This window comes from Lolium rigidum, chromosome 2, assembly GCF_022539505.1.
Source record: "Lolium rigidum isolate FL_2022 chromosome 2, APGP_CSIRO_Lrig_0.1, whole genome shotgun sequence".
In the NCBI taxonomy this organism is placed as follows: domain Eukaryota; kingdom Viridiplantae; phylum Streptophyta; class Magnoliopsida; order Poales; family Poaceae; genus Lolium; species Lolium rigidum.
The window spans coordinates 35,486,186-35,507,264 of record NC_061509.1 but is presented as its reverse complement, the minus strand read 5'-3'; the positions used below and the strand labels follow the sequence as shown (position 1 = coordinate 35,507,264).

The 21,079-nt window shown below is 46.7% G+C and overlaps 3 protein-coding genes across 3 annotated transcripts; 1 reads left to right on the top strand and 2 right to left on the bottom strand.

The window, feature by feature from the left end:
* Window positions 1–453: 453 nt before the first annotated feature.
* Window positions 454–1,452, bottom strand: LOC124691561 (nicotianamine synthase-like 5 protein). Its single transcript, XM_047224848.1, has one exon. The coding sequence runs from the start codon at window positions 1,450–1,452 to the stop codon at window positions 454–456; it is 999 nt and encodes a 332-aa protein (XP_047080804.1).
* A 13,337-nt stretch (window positions 1,453–14,789) lies between these two features.
* LOC124689494 (umecyanin-like) lies at window positions 14,790–15,414 on the top strand. The gene is made up of 2 exons (XM_047223018.1): window positions 14,790–14,976; window positions 15,086–15,414. Exons 1-2 carry the CDS (start codon window positions 14,790–14,792, stop codon window positions 15,412–15,414), a joined length of 516 nt encoding a protein of 171 aa, XP_047078974.1.
* Window positions 15,415–15,672: 258 nt separating this feature from the next.
* Window positions 15,673–20,048, bottom strand: LOC124686224 (putative glucose-6-phosphate 1-epimerase). Its single transcript, XM_047220214.1, has 8 exons — window positions 19,950–20,048; window positions 19,752–19,826; window positions 17,265–17,321; window positions 16,984–17,147; window positions 16,520–16,654; window positions 16,294–16,396; window positions 16,014–16,113; window positions 15,673–15,913 (listed from the first exon to the last, which is right to left on the bottom strand). Exons 1-8 carry the CDS (start codon window positions 20,046–20,048, stop codon window positions 15,708–15,710), a joined length of 939 nt encoding a protein of 312 aa, XP_047076170.1. The 3' UTR covers window positions 15,673–15,707.
* Window positions 20,049–21,079: the final 1,031 nt, after the last annotated feature.

Here is a 21,079-nt window from a genome sequence, read left to right as displayed (position 1 = left end):
GTAGGTTATCTAGAGACGCACCGATTTGCTCTGTTCATGGTCGCCTCTTGAACGTATGGATCGAGAACCGCGACTTCTTTACGAAGGTGTTTACACGGTTGAAGGACACTGCAAAGGTCTTTATTATCCAACATTGACGACAACATAATCTCAGGATTAAACAACTGCCGCCATATGACCCGATATAGTTTCATGTCGTTCTCTTGTATCGAGCCTCTACCTTCACTTCTGTTTTCGCACTTGGATGTTAGACGGCTATGTATATCTTGGTTATGCTGAGGTCGGATGTACTGGTTAATAATTTTAAGTAATAAAATCCTTTATCGGAAATATATTTGTAGCCCGAGCTACAGTTATAGTTCCGCAGTTATTACGGTTACATATACTACGCCCGGTGGTACTGGCTGGTAACTTCCATACCCTTTCTCAGCATGCCTAGTGCCAGATTATCGATCACCATGCACGCCTCCGGATTTCGTCCATGGCGTCAAGATGACAGCTCGTTGGCGGCAATCTCCTGCGTGGCGTCTCCACCTCGCAGCACTTGCACGGCGAACTCGCCACCGCCGGCGCGAGCTCGTGGCTTCCACCAGCTACCTTACGGGCGACGATGATAGAGTTGATCACCAGGTCGTCGTCGGGGTGGTGCACGGCCAAAACTTGGAACCCGCCCCGCCAGACGTCCGCGGGCTCCACAACGGGGCACAGGAAGCCGCGGGCTCCGTGCGCACTCCGCACGACGAGGGCAGCGCCGTCCGCCATATGCTCGCCGAGATGCGCGATCACGCGGGCCTTCTGCTCGGCCGCCGCCACGCCCACGCTCGCCGCCAGGAAGACCACGTCGTACGCGGCCAGCTCGTGCGTGAGGCCCTCCACGTCGGCCGTGCGGAACGACATGCGCGTGGCCACGCCGCCGTCGTCGCCGCGAAGCAACAGCCTCCGGGCGCGGTCGTTGGCGTCGCCGCACCGGTCGAAGCTGTCGACGACGGCGCCCGGCATGTGTCGCGCTCGCGCGGCGAGCAGGAGCGAGCTGAGCGGTAGCGAGCCCGACCCGACGAACGCGACGCGCGCGGGCGCGGCGAGGCGGTCCGGCGCGTGACGGGCAAGGAGCGTGTGCTCCAGATCGGTCAGGGCTACGTAGTTTTCGTAGTACGGGAAGAGCCTCAGGTGGCGGAGCGGGTGGTCGAGCGCGGCGAGCGCGTCGGAGCAGTGCGCCTCGAGGCGCGCCTCCGCGTCGGCGCAGAGCCGGACGAGCTCGCCCCGCATTCTCCGGGCCTTGGCGCCCAGCGTGGCTACGTCGACGGGGATCGGCGGGACGCACGTGGCCACGAGGGCGGTGAACAGGGCATCGGCCTCCGGAGACGGGCTCAGCGACGGCAGCTTCGAGATGGCAAGGTGGAGGCCGGCGATCTTCTTCACCAGAGCAGCCGCCGCCTTGTTCTGGGCCTCCATCTGACCGTTACTGTGTTGCAGTTGTTGTACTCCCGTGTTAAGATCGACGCAGCGGCAGCACTGATCGATGTGTAGAGCTCTGAAAATGGAAGTCTGATGGTGATGTAATTGACGACAGGTGATGCTTCCAATGTCATATATAAGCTCTCGTCGTCACACTGTAGCTCGATCGTGTCGTGCGGCCGGCAATGCGTGGCTCGCTTCACGCGTCCATGCCCAAGGCTCGTTTCATGCCTCTATTACTATTGGTACCTACAACTCACTGGCCATTTTTTTAAAATAATACAATTTTTTTCTTTATTTCCAGAAATAATACTCTATTTTAAAAAAAATTCATAAATAATACACCGTCAGGAACTAGTACCCCGATTAGAAGGTACCGGAGCAACGCGTCCAGAGTAGTAGGGAATCTGCATGGAGCTCACCCCAATTTCCTCTATTCCAATTGGAAGTAGTTGGGTTCCTCTATCTCAATTGGAAGTAATTGGGTTCCTCTAGGAGTGCGGGTTTTTCTAACGGACCCGGTAACTACCGGTGTCCATCTGCCCGTGCGTTGGTTGGTTGCGATGCGTGCTGGCCGAAGCGGTATACTGATTTTTTATTGAGTATTGCCCTGACACAAGCTGCGCTACTGATACAATACGTATCTACTGGTGGCCCTTAGAGCTGCTTCTTCTCCGGCTTGCTCTCTCTCCCATGATTTATCTCCTGTACTGGATCGAGATCCACTAAATAAGCAGCGGTGAGGCGGCGCGGCGAGGCAGTTGGCGAGGCTTCGACGAGGTGGCGATCAGGGACGGCATCCTCCATACAGACTTTGTCGGCCAGAACGGTGGTGCCGTACAAGAGCACCACCTCCTAGCGCAGCTACTCACCGGCGTGTGTTGACTTTGGTCTCCTCCGCTGATTCCCCTTCGTCGCCGCTGCGTTACGCTCCAGCCCTAGCCGCGGATTGGAACGCCGGCGTGGCTTCCGCTACCCTTATGCATCGATTGCACGGCTCCCCGGTTAGATTTCCCGTCGAACTACACCTAATCCTGGACTCCCAGGTCACCATGGCGCTCCTGATTCGGGTCTCCTTCTGCACAACTTCCCCGTGGACGTCCCCCAGCTCATGGCTGTTGTATCTTTGTGTGTGGTTGCCGGATGTGTGTTTGGAGGAGCTCTGTCTCCTCAGATTTAGGGGAGTTTCTGGCCACTCATATTACAAGAAGTCACTGCATCACCTCCAATTTTATTTTTCTTGGTACATCGTATCCAATTTCGGCTACTAGCCTACTACAATACTGTTGTAGATTTCCCTTTATTTTGTTGTTTGATTTCCTTGCAGTAGATTCAATTGTTTTGTCTTATCCGGTAGCAATCTTTCATCCCACATCCTGTAGTAGTCTGTTTCTGATTTCTTTGATATACACATTCAGTTGATCTGCTCCTAATAGAACAGTGCACTGAATTTCTGGTGTGGATCAGCAGGTTATGAAATATTGATGGCAGGATTAGTACGCTAGACAAGTGATGATATACTGTTGGCATCTTCTCTTCCGTATGCTACTTCCAGGTAAAGTTGTTTGTACATTTTGAAGCCTGCTATTTATGTGGGAAAAGATCAAATAACTATTTATGTGGGAAAGAGGCCGGATGTGAATATTCCCTCCTTACTTTTGATGTCAAATAACTATTTATGTGCGAGATAGTGCATGAATCAGGATATATACAAGTACATTGCATCAAAATAAAAATAAAACTGCAAAGTAACAGGGACCATTCTCTTATTCAATCTACTAGCAAAGAATCTAGGGTGGATTATTACATAATCACTTGGAGTACCTGACTGACATATATCTGTTGAGTGCATTAGTTCAGACAAAGAGAGGAAATAGAATGCAAGTATAAGTTAAGGGTGTGGGCCAGGTAATCACTAGGTGTCAAAATCAAGAGCAATGAGGTGAACATTATCAGTTTCTCAATCTACTTGTGAAGATATAGGTTGCAGTCATTTAACCAAAATCACTTGAAGGACCTCGCTGAAAAAAAAATTGTTAGCGGAAACAGATGTACTGCCCATCAATACATTCTTTACAATTTGCATAGCGGAAACAGATGTACTGCCCATCAATACATTCTTTACAATTTGCAGATGACCTTCTAGACGAGAGCCACCGGAGGACGACGAAGCAGCGGCCGCCACCATGCTCAGGTGCAGAATAGGTTTCGGATTCGTTTCTCGATCTGGTGACTATTTTGTTTCAATCGTCTGGGGATGTATAACTGGATAGTGATTTTGATTTTGCCTATTTTTGGTGGTTCAATCTGAATTTTACTCTCCAATATGGTGTCAAATTTTCAGTTATATTTCTTTCTGATTTTTTTGTAATGCCTTGATTCAGAAATCCTTATCAAAATCCAACAGAAAAAATTCCCGGATTGAGAAATTATTTTGGTCGAGGTTAATCCATGATATAATACTGTCATCTGTGATATTTGCCATATTTCTTTGGTACCAAGATATTACTGGATATTGAACCCATACTTCGACCAAATTATAACCATTGCAGGTAGATTTGAGTTGCTTACAAAATTTTGAACATATTTTATGAAGAATCTGACACAAACCAAAACTATATTGTAAAAAGAAATATAACTGAAATATGTGGTGAATCATATTTGTGTCAGATTCGAGTGCTCACCCTGGGCTACGGCCAGGACGGCCGCGCCGTGCATGAGCAAGGGATCGCTCACGAGTTTGGACCTGCAGCGCAGCGCCTCGGCCTCCTCGTCGAGAGCCGCCGGAGGAAGACGAGCCGAGGCGGCCGCCGCCACCTTGTTCATGTGCGGGCTAGGTTTGGGATTCGCTTCCCTGATGTAGGAATTGTTTTCTCTCAATTTGATGAGGATGCAGATCTGAAGATTGATATAGGTGTTTGCTATTTCTTGTCCGATCTGAAAGTCAGTCGTCTATCCCATGTGATTTCTAAATCATCCAATTCTCTCTAGTTTAATTTTTCTCCTACTTTTTTTTATAATGGCCCAGATTGAGAAATTCTTGTTAAAATCCATCAAAAAAATCCAGATTTGAAGAATATTCTGGTGGTGGTTTGTCCACATGAACGGTGCTTTTGTTGATATTATATTGTACACAAATGTATCAAATATCAATGGCGTATGCTATACTTTGTTGATATAATCCTGGCTCCTGTTTGGTATCTGCAACTAAAAAAATGTTCCGTGGAACATAATTTGCTTGTTTGGTACGACCCTTGTATGAAATGTCAGATCCCTTTTATACCAAAATGTTATTGAACCCATACTTGAAACATCTCTGTTCCTTTTATGGAATTAGCTCAAAGATATATAAAAAATTGTTTTTTAAAATGTACTGAAAAAATTCTGAAAACAAAGCAAAATAATTGAAACACATGTGAATCGTAAATATTTTTTTAATGGAAAGCTTGGAAAATCATGTATAACCCTTATATGCAATATGTCATATCTCTTCTATACCAAAATGTTAGTGAAACCATACTTGAAACATCTCTTGTTCATTTTATGGAATTAGCTCAAAAATAGAAATATTTTAATTGTATTTTGTTATTAATGACATATATGGATAGTAAAGGATTTCTCAAATGGTGCCGTAAGATCACTAGTAGTGGCGCACCCCTCTAGTGGTGCTCCACTGCTATATAGCAAGTGGCGCACTAAAAACAGGTGCTCCACTACTATGAAAATACTAGTGGCGCACCACAACAACCATGCACCATTGCTATATTTATTTTATGATTCAGCTCCACCCCAGACTTAGCAGTGGCGCACCTAATATAAGGATGTGTCAAGGGTGGCGCACCTATAAGTTAGTAGTGCGCCACTGTTACTTGAGTTAGCAATGGCGCATGAGTGGTGCGCCACTACTAACTGTTAGCAGTGGCGTGATAGTAGTGGCGCACCACTAGTGCGCCACTGATGACAAAAAGTGGTGCGCCACCGATAGCATGTTTTCTAGTAGTGAACTATAATATATGTGAATCATATTTGTGTGAAAAAGAAATAAAACAGGAATATGTGCAAAAAAAGGAGCATATTTTCTTAAAAATTATCATGACCTAAAACTTTTATGAAAACAATGTAAGATGATTGGAGTATATGGTAATAATATATGGAACTTCTATGAACTTACGAAAATAGGAAATTGTGACATGATATTTCGTAGGAAGATTTTGTCATTTATTTTAAAACTGATACAATATTTGAAACATGGTAAATGTGGCATATGTAGTTTGTACCAACTTGATATTAAAAAAAGTCTCACATTTTAATATTATATACCATAATTTGTTCATATCATAATGCTATCCATAATCAAAATAGTTGATGTCCGAAACCTAGTTGGATTGTACTAGGTATGAAAAAAATTATATAAATGTGAGTAATATATGTAAAATTTCTTTGATTCCAAGATGTTACAGAATCTGATTTGAGTAGCTCACAAATTTTGAAGATATTTTGATTTTTTTCTGAAACAAACTTACACTCGTTCGGAAATAAAGAAATATAACTCGGAATATGTGTAAATCTTATAGGGAGCTTCTATAAAGTTGTTTTAAAAATTTACAAAGCATAACTTCAAATTTGTATTGAAAATAGTTAAAATATATTTCACCCTCAAATGTTGTGGTGGAGGCGGAGATCAATAATTAAAGAGAGAGAGAGTATGGAAAGCACATATGGGTAATAATGCAGACACATCCACGTTGGTGGGCTCCACAGACATGCAGTAAATCAAGATACAAGGATTTCAGGAAAAATACCCATGTGATACTAGATGATGTGGCGGTAGTTGATTGGTGGGTGAGACTCCGGTAACTACCGGTTCCGTTAGAATTCACTTTCCCGTCAGCGGATTTTCTAACGGAACCGGTAACTACCGGTGTCTAATCGACCGTTCGTTCTTTCGTTGAGATGCGGACAGCTTTCCCTAATTCCGCATTTGTTATATCGTATTGTCTGGAAGATACCTTTCCCCTGGTCGGATACAGAAACATACCGTACGATTTAAGTGGGCACAGACCGTGGTAATGGAGTCACGGCGGAGCTGTTCTTGTCTTCATAGATCTCAGGGGTGTCGACACAGAGTCGGATCTGAATCGTCTTCACCGCAGTGCGACTCTCCCTTCCTCCTGGCGGCAGCGTCGAATCAAGGTGGAGTCCCTTCCCTTTGAATCGCTGTGGCAAAGGTAAGATTCGATCCTAGCAACTAACCTTCTATTCTTCCTATGAACAACCTTTTGATTCGCGGGGGATCCCCTTTGATTCGCGTTGCTGCGACTATATTGGAAGAACTATGTGTTGCGAATGTAATTTCGAGTTTGCCGGTGATTGTAAGGAATCGAGGATGATGATGCTGACCGACCCCTATCAATCTCTTGTTTGCTGTAATTGGTTCATAATTGGTATGACCCAATTTTTGGTATTGTATGAAATATATATCATAAATCTTTGATAAGAAAAAGTTAACGAAACCATAGTTGGAAAATATCTTCTTAATTTTATTCTAATTAGCTCACAAAAATTGGAAACCATTTGATTCTATTTTTAGAAATGAATTGAAACTAATTTGATATCAAGACATTACTGAACCCATACTGAGAAAAATATAATGATAGTTTGATTTGAGTTGCTCGCAAAAATTTGGAGCTATTTTAAGCATACTGAAACTATTTTGAAAAGGAAATTGGAATATGTGTGAATCATATCCGTGTGAAGAAATAAAAAAAACTAGAATAGTTGTGAAAAAAAGAGCTGAACATCTACAAATTTTCTTAAAAATTATACAAAACATGATTTCTAATTAGTATATGAAAACACTGGGATGGATTTCACTCAGACCTGGGACTAGCTAGCTGTAGTGGAGTAATAACCGAAGAGAGAGTGCATGAAAAGCATCCGTTGAGTTTGCCGACACAACGACGTGGGTAGGGTCCACAGAATAGCAATAAGTGAAGATACACCATTTACTGAAGGAATACCGACCCTGGGGTAGAGCAGGTTGCACGAATCATGATATATTCTATGGTTGATTTTGGTCCGGTAGTTACCGGCTCCGTCAGAATTGTCTTTCCGGTTCCTCTACCCCAAGTAGTGGGAAGAAATCGGGTTTCCTCTACCCTAATTGGAAGAAATCGGATTCCTCTACCCCGATTAGTGCAAAAAGCTGATGACAGCCTCGTGCGGCACAGAGAATCAGAAGAAATCGGGTAGCCTATCCCGACTACCTCTAATCGGGTTTGTTGTTCCCGATTCCTTCTAATCAGGATACGTGTCCCTAATAGTGTATTATTCGTGACAAAGATTGATACTGAGTATTATTTCTGAAAATAATGAAAAAATGTATTATTTTAAAAAATCCCCAACTCACTGTCCTAGGGGAAATCTATATTTTCAAGTCTTGACGTCAAAGCTTAGTTTACCACTCCAACAGATTGCATGACGATCAAAGCTTGAAAGCTTCTTTGCAGCAAATTTGCAAATTTTCGGCCATAACTTGTTGGTAGGGTGCAATTCACTAGTACATAACATTCCTTCACACATGGATGGAATAGACCGCCACACACAATTTACTGAACCAAACTGTCATTATGCATGAGTAGGCGATGAGCGTTCACAGCGCATGCGGTTACCCATGCCTTTGCATCGGAAACATGCATACCATCTCTTTATTATATTGGTTTTTCTATGTCTTAGTTATGCCTCATCAACCTAAAAAAGTGCATCAGGCATAAAAGTGCAACTTATTTCAGTTGAGCTTTTCTTTGAACAACATTGCATTTTCTAAGGTGATTTCAGTTCGTTCAAAAAAAAAGAGGTGATTTCAGTCAACTGATACCTAGCTAGACAAACTCCTATTATATTATTCAACAAAGGTCTGAAAAAAGAGCATACATAAAAAAATCGAAGCTACCATGCAACACCTACAAATCTAATAGTGGGTGAAGATCATGCCAACAAAATCTTATGCCCTGAAAACACGACCCTACATCAACTAGGAGTCGGGAACATCGCACACCCTAAAACACACACTAGATGAAATAGGAGCACTCATCTAGCCAAGTAGTCTCGTAGTGAGCACCTCATGCACACATTACAAAATCCGCCACCGATGTCAAGCCGCCGAGCAATCTTCCAGGTAAAGATCCACATAGTATTAGCCGGTCCTGCCGTTGACGCCACCACGACACCATACAGCTCCCTCGCCTTGCGCGAGTCCATCACATCATGTTTGTCACTCAGAACCCGCCACACAACCGAGATTCGCCGTCATCGACGCGGTAGATGCACACCACTCCACCTCTTGCCTCCTCGATCTAGCAAACGTTAAAAAACAATGCCCTCATGAGATAGAGCGAGACTGATAGCGCTACCATCGTCCGATCCGGGATACGTTTCCCTCAGAACAACACGAGTGGGTAGATGGTGGCTGCAACGGTGATGCCTTCAACAAGGTAACGACACATATGTAGACGCGCCATCGCCTACCTTGACCGGAGTCGGAGCTCGTTTTCACCGACAGCCATGCATCCCTAACTCATCGCTAGTGCTAGATGTGGGATCAAAAACATCAGGGTTGGTGTGTATGTTGGAGATATGCCCGAGAGGCAATAATAAATTGATTATTGTTATATCTTAGTGTTCATGATAAATGTTTACACCCCATGCTATAATTGTATTAACCGGAAACATTAATACATGTGTGTTGTGTAAACAACCAGAGTCCCTAGTAAGTCTCTCATTTAACTAGCTTGTTGATTAATAGATGATCATGGTTTCCTGATCATGAACATTGGATGTTATTAATAACAAGATCATATCATTAGGTGAATGATGTGATGGACACACACCCATAGTAAGCATAGCATAAAGATCAAGTCATTAAGTTCAACTTGCTATAAGCTTTCAGATACATAGTAACCTAGTCCTTCGACCATGAGATCATGTAAATCATTTATACCGGAAGGGTACTTTGATTACATCAAACGCCACTGCGTAAATGGGTGGCTATAAAGGTGGCATTAAGTGTTCGGAAAGTATAGGGTTGAGGCACTTGTATCAATAGTGGGATTTGTCCATCCTAATGACAGATAGATATACTCTGGGCCCTCTCGGTGGAATGACATCTAATCAATGTTCAAGAAATCGTTAATCTTAACTTATCGGTCGGCCTTAAAATGAGGATTAATCGTTTATCGGCCGATTAATCGATTTTATCGCTAAGCCATTTATTGGCTTATTTTTTACACTAAATATTCTATAATATGCAATGCAAAAAATAATATTAGAGCATTGCACATAAGTATTACCTTGGTTCCTTTCATTTGAACCAATAATAATGTAAAATTTGAACTAATGCACAATTCTACAAAATCATAGGACGAAAATATTGTCTGCCATACCAAAATTCATTAAAGTTTCAATAACAAACAACCAAAATATCGGTCATGAGAGTAAAAATCGGGCAAAATATCGGCTTTCATGCATAAAATCAGCTAAAATATCGGTGACGCGATAAACTGGCCGATATGTTGAAATCTTATCGGTTACCACCCGATTCACGATAAATCGGTATCTCGGCCGATTTTTTGAACAGTGCATCTAATTAGCTTGCAAGCATGTGACAAGGTCACAAGAGATGACATACCACAGTACGAATAAAGAGTACTTGTCGGTAACGAGGTTGAACTAGGTATGGAGATACCGATGATCGAACCTCAGACAAGTAAAGTATCGCGCGACAAAGGGAATTGGTATCGTATGTTAATGGTTCTTTTGATCACGAAGTTACCGTTGAATATGTGGGATATATTATGGATCTCCAGGTCCCTCTATTAGTTATTGATCGGAGAAGAGTCTCGATCATGTCCGCATAGTTCTCGAACCATAGGGTGACACACTTAAGGTTTGATGTCGTTTTAAGTAGATATGGAATATGGAATGGAGCTCGAATATTGTTCGGAGTCTCGGATGGGATCCAAGACATCACGAGGAGGTTCGGAATGGTTCGGAGAATAAGATTCATACATGGGAAGTCATTTTCCAGGGTTCGGAAAAAGTCCGGTATTTTGACCGGAGCTTCTAGAAGGTTTTGGAAGGACCGAAATAGTCTGGAATATTATGGAAGGTTCCGGAAGTGTCTGGGACGACCAGGGTTTTCTAAGGAAGTCCGGAGGGTTCCATAATAGGTGCAACCACGTTGCCTTAAGGGAAAAGGAGTCTTTCCTTAATGCAATTTCGGAATTGGCAAAAGAGTCTGAGTAGGAGTAGGTTTTTGGAACCGAAAACCTGTCGGAACTCAGTCAAACTTGGGGGCAGGTTTATGGACGACCCACGGGGCTTGGCCACCTATTTAAAGGGACCAAGGGGCACTCCAAGGGCACCACAAGTCGCAGCCCTTGCCCCCTCTCCCCAAACCCTAGCCGTCCCTTCCTCCTCCTCCCTCTTGCACGGCTACGGCGAAGCCCTGCCGGAGATCTCCACCACCACCGACATCACGCCGTTGTGTTGTTGGGATTACGAGAAGGATCTACTACATCCGCTGCCCGCTGGAACGGGGAGAAGGACGTCGTCATCAACACCGTACGTGTGATCGAGTACGGAGGTGCTGCCCGACTGTGGCACCGTCAAGATCTTCTACGCGCTTTTGAAAGCGGCAAGTGATCGACTACATCAACAACAAGATCTAATCTCGTAGGCTTTGGAATCTTCGAGGGTTAGTCTCATGATCTTCTCGTTGCTACCATCTTCTAGATTGGATCTTGGCTTGTTGTTCGTTCTTGCGGTAGGAAATTTTTTGTTTTCTATGCTACGAATCCCATCAGTGTAAGTCGTGGCCCGTCGAATACTTATGGTCTAATAAAGGGTCTGCATGAACTTTCTCCACCGCCACCGCCACCCACCGACGCATCTCGCAAAGACCCACTAGCCGCCGGCCTGGCATGGCCGCACGGGGAAGGAGAGAGGACGAGTCTTTTATTCTTTTTTGGGAGAAGGGTTACCTACTGCATATGATTACGATACTAGAATCATCTACGAAAAGAGACTGCTCCACTTACGTTGTGTGTCTCTACTATTGTGTGTGTTTATCGTAGATTGCAGACGGGGTCAAATATTTGGTGAGGTGTACGGTTATTTTAACCTAACCGTTTTCTTTATTCAAAATATCGCAAACGATTTTACTCTGCGAACTGCATGCGTGAAGTTTGTGTCGGGATTGCACCTATTAGTAGTACATGCATTCCAACACATACCGGCAACCCATGCAACGTTTCATCAAATACATTAGCAAATTTTAGTGTCTCCAAGCAACATGAATCATGGGATAAGCAACTTATCAGGTGTTGGATCAAAAAAGCTTCCCAAAAACATGCTAAGTAGGAACAACAATGCAATTGTGTATGTTCCATCTATAACTAGGTTCGACAATGGATGCAAAAAAAGATTAATCTAATAATGATGCAACTTCTATAGTTGTTGCAACTTAATAGCATAATAATAGGTGCAACAAAACCCTGTAGTCAGTGGCGGAGCGTGACCGAAACCAGAGGGGGGATTAAAAAAACTGTTGTGCGACAAATCAACTATTCACGCCAATTTTGGTGTAACTTCATTTTACCATAAAAAATGACTCTTAATCTTGAAAATGCACTTGCTTTATTGGTTTTAGGAATTTACATCCTCTATCCGCTCAAAAACTAAGTATATATTTGGCTTTTGTCTGATATTTGTCTAAATTTAGATATATCTAGAAATTAAATAGTATATAGATACATCTAGATTTTGACAAATCTCAAATAAGATTCATGAGATGGAAGGAATAGTTTAATACTTTTTTATATAAAGTTGATCAAAATTTACATTTTAATTTTACTGTTTTAAGTCAATGGCTAACTTTATACATATCGATGGACAGATGGATTAACAAGTAAGAGAGGAAAGATATTTTGTGTTGCCAAGACCCACCAATGCGCATAAGCGATTTCTTGATTTTCTATGAGATTAATATATTAAGCGAGTTATAGTTCTATTTGTACTGAAAAATAGAAGGAGCAAACTCCAAGATCTACCAATACCCAACAAGGAAAATCATCAACCCACTATCCATCAGGCCCCATATCCCGTAAGAAAGCCAATGAGAATCTAGAGACCAGCCACCCATGACCCATTGCATTGATGTGGGGAAGAGCGGGGTGAGAACCGAGGGCTTTTTGCTGCTCCCATGTGCTATACAAAACCTTCCAAAATACTAGCTAATACTTCCGATCCATAGACTGTTACTTTTTTTTGGAAGGGGGGGCTGCAGCCCATTTTCGCCTCCAAGGCGCTCCGCCCGTGCCTATAGTTGCTACAACTTAACCTAATAATGGATGCAACAAAACCTTGCAGTTGTTGCAACTTAAGCAAACAATTAATGCAACTTTTTTGACACCTTTACTGTAGGGGATAACTAATGCAACTAAATCATATAGTTGTTGCAACTCAACCTAGTACTGACCATACTGATATGAGATGTCATATGGTTTAGTTGGGTGCAACTAAACCATGTAGTTGTTGCAATTTAGCACGTATGTGAAGAGACAATATGCTATCTATAAACACAGTCTTAAAAAATGTGTGAGTGGACTCACAACTTTAGGAGCAACAGGAGATGCAAATTTATACTAAACATGTATACATCTTTATAGCTTATATGTATCATACATTCTTAATAAGTGTACTATTTTTGAGCATACTCAACGACTTAACCATCTTGTTAAATATTAATTAATAAATTTAATTCATTATATATTTACAGTGTATAAACATACTTTGTTATGACAAAGTTGTAAAAAAAATTCATTAGCTTTCTTTACAAATGATCACCCCACAACAATTTATGGAACCGGCTATGCTTGTAAGAATCAAAAACATGTCTCTGATTAAAATCTTAATGTATATGTATATTTTTGTGCATATGTCCATCTATATTTCTCTATTGCTAAATACCTTTACCTATGACGTGAAAATATTTTGACTTATAGCATATAATTATCTAAGCAGATTAATAGAAACTTCTAGAGTATAAATTGAAACCGACATACTAATAAATATCAAATATCGGAGTTGACCTATGGAGCACTATTTTGTCATGCGAACCTACTTGGGACTATACGCACACGTGTAGCGAAGACCAACGCTTCTCTACAAACATCAGGTTGAACTCAAACTAATAGGATTAAAGCACTGATGTTGATCAAATGGATCAAACACCATAAAATACAGCCATATCATCACTCTCTCCAACCTATCTGGTTGTTGGAGAAGGTTTTATTTAACATCATGTTATCCTAAGGATCGGAAGCCAAGAATAACAATTAAAAGCACCTACTTCTTAACATGGAAATATCACTAAAAGGATGTATAGCTTCAATCAAGACATTACAAGCAATAAGTACCAATCTATATAAATCAGGGCACAAGTAAAAGCTAAGCTTATATCACCTTAAAAATCATGAGCTAGTTATTTAATTCAACATGGATAAGAAAAACTATGTATCTCCTTTGATAGAGGCATTGTAGATCTGTTAATATCCTATACAAGGATTTGCAACCTATTGATAAGCATCACTGGTACAAATAGATATAAAGGAAGCACATGATGAAGGGAATATGCATATGCCCTAGATGCAATGATGAAATGGTTATTATCTTATTCCATGTTTGTAATAGATGTTTATTTCCCATGCTAGAATTCTATTAACCGGAAACTTTAATACTAGTGTGTTTAATAGACAAGAGTTCTTAGTAAAGTCTCTATTTTAACTAGCTCGTTGATTAACTGATGATCAAAGTTTTTTAATCATGAATATTGGATGTTGTTAATTCTGAATGAGGCTAGGCTTCTCCTTTTCAAAAAAAAAAATGAAACTCTGAACCGAACGTCCGTTGGCTACAAGTTGACCATCACACACATGCCAATATTGGTACATTATTAGCCTGAGGCAGTAACTAACAAGAGCAAAAATAGTCAAGTTCATCCCAGGGATGTTACCCAACTCCCCGGAGTCTTGCTCGATCACATGCATGCATGCGTAATGGCAGCTAGCTAGATCTCCGACGGAGGTAGGTAACCCTCCATTGCTTCTCTCCCTTTTTTTTCTCTTGCACACGTGCGTACTTGCGTCCAGGCTCGGAGGAAGGGAAGCGAAGGAGGTTCTGGCCGGCCTAGGGAGAAGGACGTACGTACGAATCGAATAAGCTATCGAGAATCGTCGATTGAGAAATCAAGATCAGGCCGGCAGATCGGTCGTCCGATGGCGAGGAGCAAGGGCCACCTCTCGTTGCTGCTCCTGTCGGTGGTCGTGGCGTCCCTCGTCGCCGGCTCGTCGGCGGGTATCTACCACATCGTCGGCGCCGGCAAGGGCTGGCGGATCGCACCCAACCGGACCTACTACGAGGAGTGGGCCCGCACCAGGAACATCAGCATCGGCGACAAGCTCAGTAAGTCGATTCATCAACAAATTCTTCTCACCTCCTCCTTCGTCTTCTTTGCCATCGGCCATTCTTGACGTCGGCGATCGTCGCCGTGGATGTCGGTGTACGTTCGCAGTGTTCCTCTACCGGAGCGGGGTGTACAACATCGTGGAGGTGCCGAGCAAGGACCTGTTCGTGGGGTGCAGCATGCGCAACATCACCAACCGGTACCAGAACGGTCCAACCATCATCGAGCTCACCCAGCCCGGCCCGCGCTACTACTTCTGCGGCGTCGGCAAGCACTGCGAGGAGGGGCAGAAGCTCACCATCAACGTCTCAGCCGTCGCGCAACAGTCGCGGGTCGACGACCTCGCCGCCAGCTCGTCCAGCGACGTCACGGCGGCGCGTCACCTGCTCAGCCTCGCCGCCTGCTTGCTGGCCTCTGCGTCGTCGATGCTCATGTAAATCAATTAGATCCTCCGGCCGGCAACACCATAGGCAATGCAGTTTTTCTTTTTGGAACAAAACCATGTCTCCGCCAGGCAAAAACTGAATGATCGGCCAAGGATTAGTCAAATTCATCGCTGCTGGTTGATCATATCACAGGGGATGGTTCAAATTCATTGATGCTTGTTGATCACAGGGACCTACTTATCTAATGTACAAAATGTCAAAATGAAAGAGTCGCCCCTTTTTTTGTTCTCCTGGCAGGTGGCTATAAATAGCACTATACCCTATCACAACACTACATCCTAAGATTACATGATACCAGGCTGATCCAGATGATCGCTGCAGTTTGTTGACGGGACGGCGGAAAGCTCGAGCTTCCCTGTCCACTCCTCCCCTGGTTTCAGAGTGATCGATCTCTCCACCGCAGCAGCGTCGACACACAGCGTCTGTTTGTACTCCTCGTCACCAAAGTCCGGCATCGTCTTCGACTTCTTCTCCCATGGATTCCACACGACTGGCGAGCGGCACAGCAAAATGGATAGGGCGGAAATTTCAGACTGTTGCTGTTGTGGTTTCGCTGGACGGTAGGAAATGGATGGGTGGACATATCTTACCAGTGTCAGGAAGTCCTTCCTTTCTTATGACAAAGGTGCGCTTCTTCTCATGGTCGAGAACCGCTATTACATTTGGTGAGCTAACGTACACTCGGTCAACCTGCAAAATATTTGCACATGTACTGGTGAGCTAATGTACACTCGGTCAATCTACTGTAGGGAGGTACAATTCTACTATTACTAGTGTGAAGTGAAATACTTGACATTGAAAAGAAGAGTTTCAGCTCGTGTCAATGGATTAAAGTATACTAACATACATAACTGTTGAAGTAATATTCACCTCGGATTCAAATGTTATGGCATCCCCTTGTTCTGTATGACGTTCTCGCTGGCTAAGATTGTCCAGATAATCAAGGGTCTCCAAGCCTTCTATCCTCACCTCGCTGGAATTAACGAGACACAACAAACCACTTATGTGAGCATTGTATGACATCAACAAGAAGTATGTCGGGTGAATGGATTTAAGTATACTAACATACATCACTGTTGAATTAATATTTACTAACCTGATGTCAGAAACAGAGATATATGTGTGATAGCCAAATGAGAAACTGAATGGCTTGCCATTAACATTTCTGATGCGTGACACTAGTGAGAGGTCACCATCCTTTGAAAGAGAGATTCTCAGGCGGAACTCAAAACTGCAACAAAAATTGTAAGTCGTTAGGTAAAGCATGTGATCAGTGAATACGAATACAAAACAAGAACGAGAAGACATCTGAATCCACTCCCATTTTCATGTCCTAAACATCTACACACACTGCATCCTCTCCCTAAATTCTTTTTTTTTTCTAATTAATCATACACATAAGCAAATCATACTGAGTATTGCCAAGAAAGTACCATCACAGGTACCGGGCTTCGGGTGGTCAACCAAGCATTTAAATGACTCGGTTAAAGAATTTTGACACCGGGCCCTCACTTAGTTGCCACCAAAAGTCAATAAAGATTAATCAACTGAAATGCATACCAATGTGGCCAGCACTTGAGGTCTTCTTCAGATGGCTTTAGGATAAGGTCAACGAAAGCTCTGCTGCCACTGTCACTACGATTCAGTGGCTGATGCTCCTCATCTAAAGCCCACATCCTATTCCTCGCAAATCCATGTCGCTCCAGGGTCCCGCAGTTTCCGAACTGAGATGAGTTTTGCAGTTATCAGAACCACCAAGAGTTAAAGTATATTTGCAGTGTCTGATGTGCAGATAATCAAATACTACTAGAAACTTTCTTTAGGATGGAATAGTGTGGTACCTGTGGAAAGCATATCGGAATTCCACCGCGCATCGCCTTGGGTGGCTTCAGGTTTGCCTGCACGACAACAGCTCCGGTTATGCAAGTGCTTGGTAATACAAGAGAGCACATAAGAGCAAGTAACTGATACAGACCCAGTGGCCCACAATGTCCTAAAGATGAGACGAATGCCGAGATCAACGAAACCAGAAACCCAAGGCCAAGCACATAAGAGTAAGAGCATCTCCACTCGTCCCCCCGAACAGGCCCCCGGCGAGCGTTTTTTCCATCCGGACGGCGAAATTCGGCCCAGTCGCGCCCCCGGTTCCTCGTTTTCGTCCGGATTTGGGCCTAAATTCATCCGGCGATCCCACGCCCCCGGCCCCCGGGGAGCGCTCGGGGACTCCGGACGAAACGAAAGCGCGCGAAACGGCGAGGAAACTTCCCGCGCGTCTGGTGGCCCCAACTTGTCGGCGAGAGAAACCGATCGTCGTCCTCATCGCATCGTCTTCCGCGCGCTGTAAAAGCCTGCCGCCGGTCTGCATTCGCCGGCCACGCGGCGAGTTAATGTCGTCGTCTTCGCGCGCTGTAAAAGCCTGCCGCCGGCATGCATTCGCCGGCCACGCGGCGAGTTAATGTCTTCGTCTTCCGCGCACGCATCGTCTTCCGCGCGCACTAAAGGCTGCCGCCGGTCAGCTCGCCGCGATCCACGCGGCATTTAATCCCCGCGCCAGCCACGCCTATATACCCCGTGCTCCACTCTCCCTCCACTCTCCCTCTACTCTCAAGATGGCGTTCTACGACGACGACGGCGCAGCCAACAACGGCTTCGCCCGCCGGTCTCTCCACGCGTGGGAGGGGCACCTCCTCCACCAGGCGGGGTACCCCTGCCCGCCGGACACGAGGCCTCCCGGAGGCGGCCGGCGGCTAAGTGCCGGCGGCGTTCCAATCCCGCCGCCGCCGCGGGGCCATGCCCTCGACGTCGCCATCGAGGAGGCGAGGATGACGATGACCGACGAGGAGCGCGCCGACCCGCGCCACCACCCCGACAACTACACGCGGTGGAACTCCTACTTCCTCCAGCGGTGGGAGCGGGAGCTGGCGGCCTACGACGGCCCGCCGCCTCCGCCTGCGCGCAACAACGCCGCGGGCCGCCGACGGTGGTGGGGCGCGCCGGGCCGGACACTCGAGGCCGTCATCGAGCACATCGAGGGCGGCAACTCCCCGGTGCTCACGATGCCCCCTCTATCGGCATCGAGGGCATCGGCGAGCCGCCGTCGGGGAAGCGTCCTGGCAGCCACGGCGCATGGCTGCCAGCTCGTCGTCTTCCGGATCGGCGTCAAGGTCATCCTTGGCGCCGGTGAAGCGGGAGGAGGCGACGTCGCCTTCGACGCCGGTGCGCGTCAAGAAGGAGCCGGCGCCCTCGTCATCCGAGAACAGCCTTCCGCGCCGCAGAGCGGCCGGAAGAAGACGAAGAAAGAGGCCGCCGCAAGCCAGCTCGCCGACGAGGAGGCGAAGCGCGCGGAGGAGGCCGCGATGGCGGAGGCGATCGCCAGGTCGCTTGCCGACATGGAGGAGGAGAAGCGCGCGGACGACGCCGCACCGGACCGGGCCGGCGCGACCGGCGCGCGCCGAGAGGCGGAGCAGCGGCGGCGGCTGCTGGACCCGGCCGCCGCACGCCAACTCGCCGCCCGCGCCGCTCCAACCGCCAACGACGATGTCGCGCGGTACCGCCGTCCTGCGACACCTCCATCCGGCGTCGCTGTCCCCGTCGTCGACCTCGAGTCCTCCGACGACGACTGGTACAAGCCATCCCCGGGGTGGGGAGACGCCGGCCAGGGCAGCAGCAGCCAGGCCGCGCAGCCGAAGGTGCCGAAGGTCGAGGACGACGGCTCCGACGACGGCGGCGACGACTACACGGTGTTCTACCGCCGTATGGGCATGTAGAGCGCCGTGTTTTAAAATTAGCGTTTGAATTCCCGTAGCCGAATTCGAAATATAGTCGAATTCGGCCTCTATGTATGAACTCCGCCCGTTTTAGTCTAAATATCATTAAACTTAGTCTATATTCACCCGAATTTAGCCGAAGTTTGTCAAGTTTCCGTTTTTTAAATTCGCATCGTCGACTTCGCCTGGGCACGCGGCTGGGAAACTAGCGCTCCCCACGCCAAAACTTCATCCAATCCGGACGAAAATTTCGCCGGATTTGGGCGTGGGGAGCGCCAACGAGTGGGGATGCTCTAAGGAGCTATGGAGGCAGGCACCAGCAGGCAGCAACGGGGCAAAGCACGAAGTATGAACTAATGCAACCGATTCCCTGTTTGTCTTCTCCAGCCATCACTACATAGTACACACTATGGGAAAGTTGTACGGATTCAGTTTCAGTCTTTCAGAGGGCATGCTTGAACACTCTTTCTTTCCTCTAGTGTGAATGTTCAGAAAATGCGTACATCTCGCAGTGTAAATGTTCAGAACAGAGCAGGTTAAGAGTCAGGGCCAGGAGCAGACCTTGGTGCTGGTGAAGAGGAGCTCGTCGCCGCGGTCGTTGGTCCAGGAGACGACCTGGCCGCCGTGCAGGCTCACCTGCGATCAAACGCCAACAAGAAAAGCATCAGAAACCAATAGCCACCGGCCACCGGACCCAGCAGCGCAGCGACGCCGCCGCTCAGAGCAGGTGGTGCGGAGAGAGAGGGGGGACGCACGCACCCGCGCGGTGGCGCCCCGGGGCGAGCGGAGCAGGACCGCCTGGCCGGCCCCGCTCCAGTCCGGATCCGTCGTCGCGCTGGCGTAGCGGCCCATGCTCATCCACGGCCGGCGGCAAAGCCCCAGAACCAGTCGAGCCCGAGCGCGGCGCGGGGATCGGCGGTGGACAGCGAGCAACGGCACTGCGCAGGGGCTCGAGATATAGGCTGGTGCGGCGGGGCGGCGTCGCCGTTGGGGCGGTTGGGGCGTCACGAGCGCCGCGCGGCGGGAGGCGAGGCGGCACTTTCCTTGTGAGTAAAAGCAAAGGCGGCGCGCGCAGAACCCGTGAGCCGCCACCCACCTCACCTAGGCACCACCTGGCGCGGCAGCCGTGGCGGGCGCCTGCAGCCCTCCTCCTCAACCAACCAGCCCACCCGCCCGCAAGCAAGCAAGCAGGCGAGGAAATCCACAAGGCACGGCAGCAGGAGCGAGCGAGTGCACGTGGAGGAGGAAGCGGCGCGCGCAGCGCAGGAAATCAAAATGCCATTGGAGGGAGGGAGGGAGGAAGGGGACAAGCTCCGCAGTCCTGCAGCGAGGAGTGAGGAGTGAGGAGTGAGGGCATGTACAACAGCGTCTACTCAGCTGTCTGTAACATGTGACACGTAGGAGTGTGTACGACGTGGAAGGGAGAGAAAGGAGAAAACGGACGAGCCTGTCTGTAATATTACAGACGGTCTATTTCCGTGTTGATAGCCCCTTACAGATAGTCTCCTCTCCCGTTGTAGATAGGCCCTCGACTATTTCCCCAGATCGTGGTGGGCCATGAGTACCTGTTCAGGAGAGTGCTGGTAACTGCGCATCATCTCTACTCCAGACTACTCGCTGTATAAGCTATCTGTTGTACCGTCTAGAAGTGACGTGGACGAGGCGTACAGACGACTACTGTCTAAACTATTGTACATGCCCTGAGGAGGAGGATCCGAGGCGAGATCCGGGCCGCCGGACACGTGCGCCCGCGCACCCCTTGGACAAGGTGACGAGAGGACCGCCTGGAAAATCACGTCGTGCCGACGACGGGCTTTTTGCTTTGCGTGCGCGAACGGGCGATTTACTGACCTTCCAGGCAAACTATTTCACTCATCTAACCCTTTTGT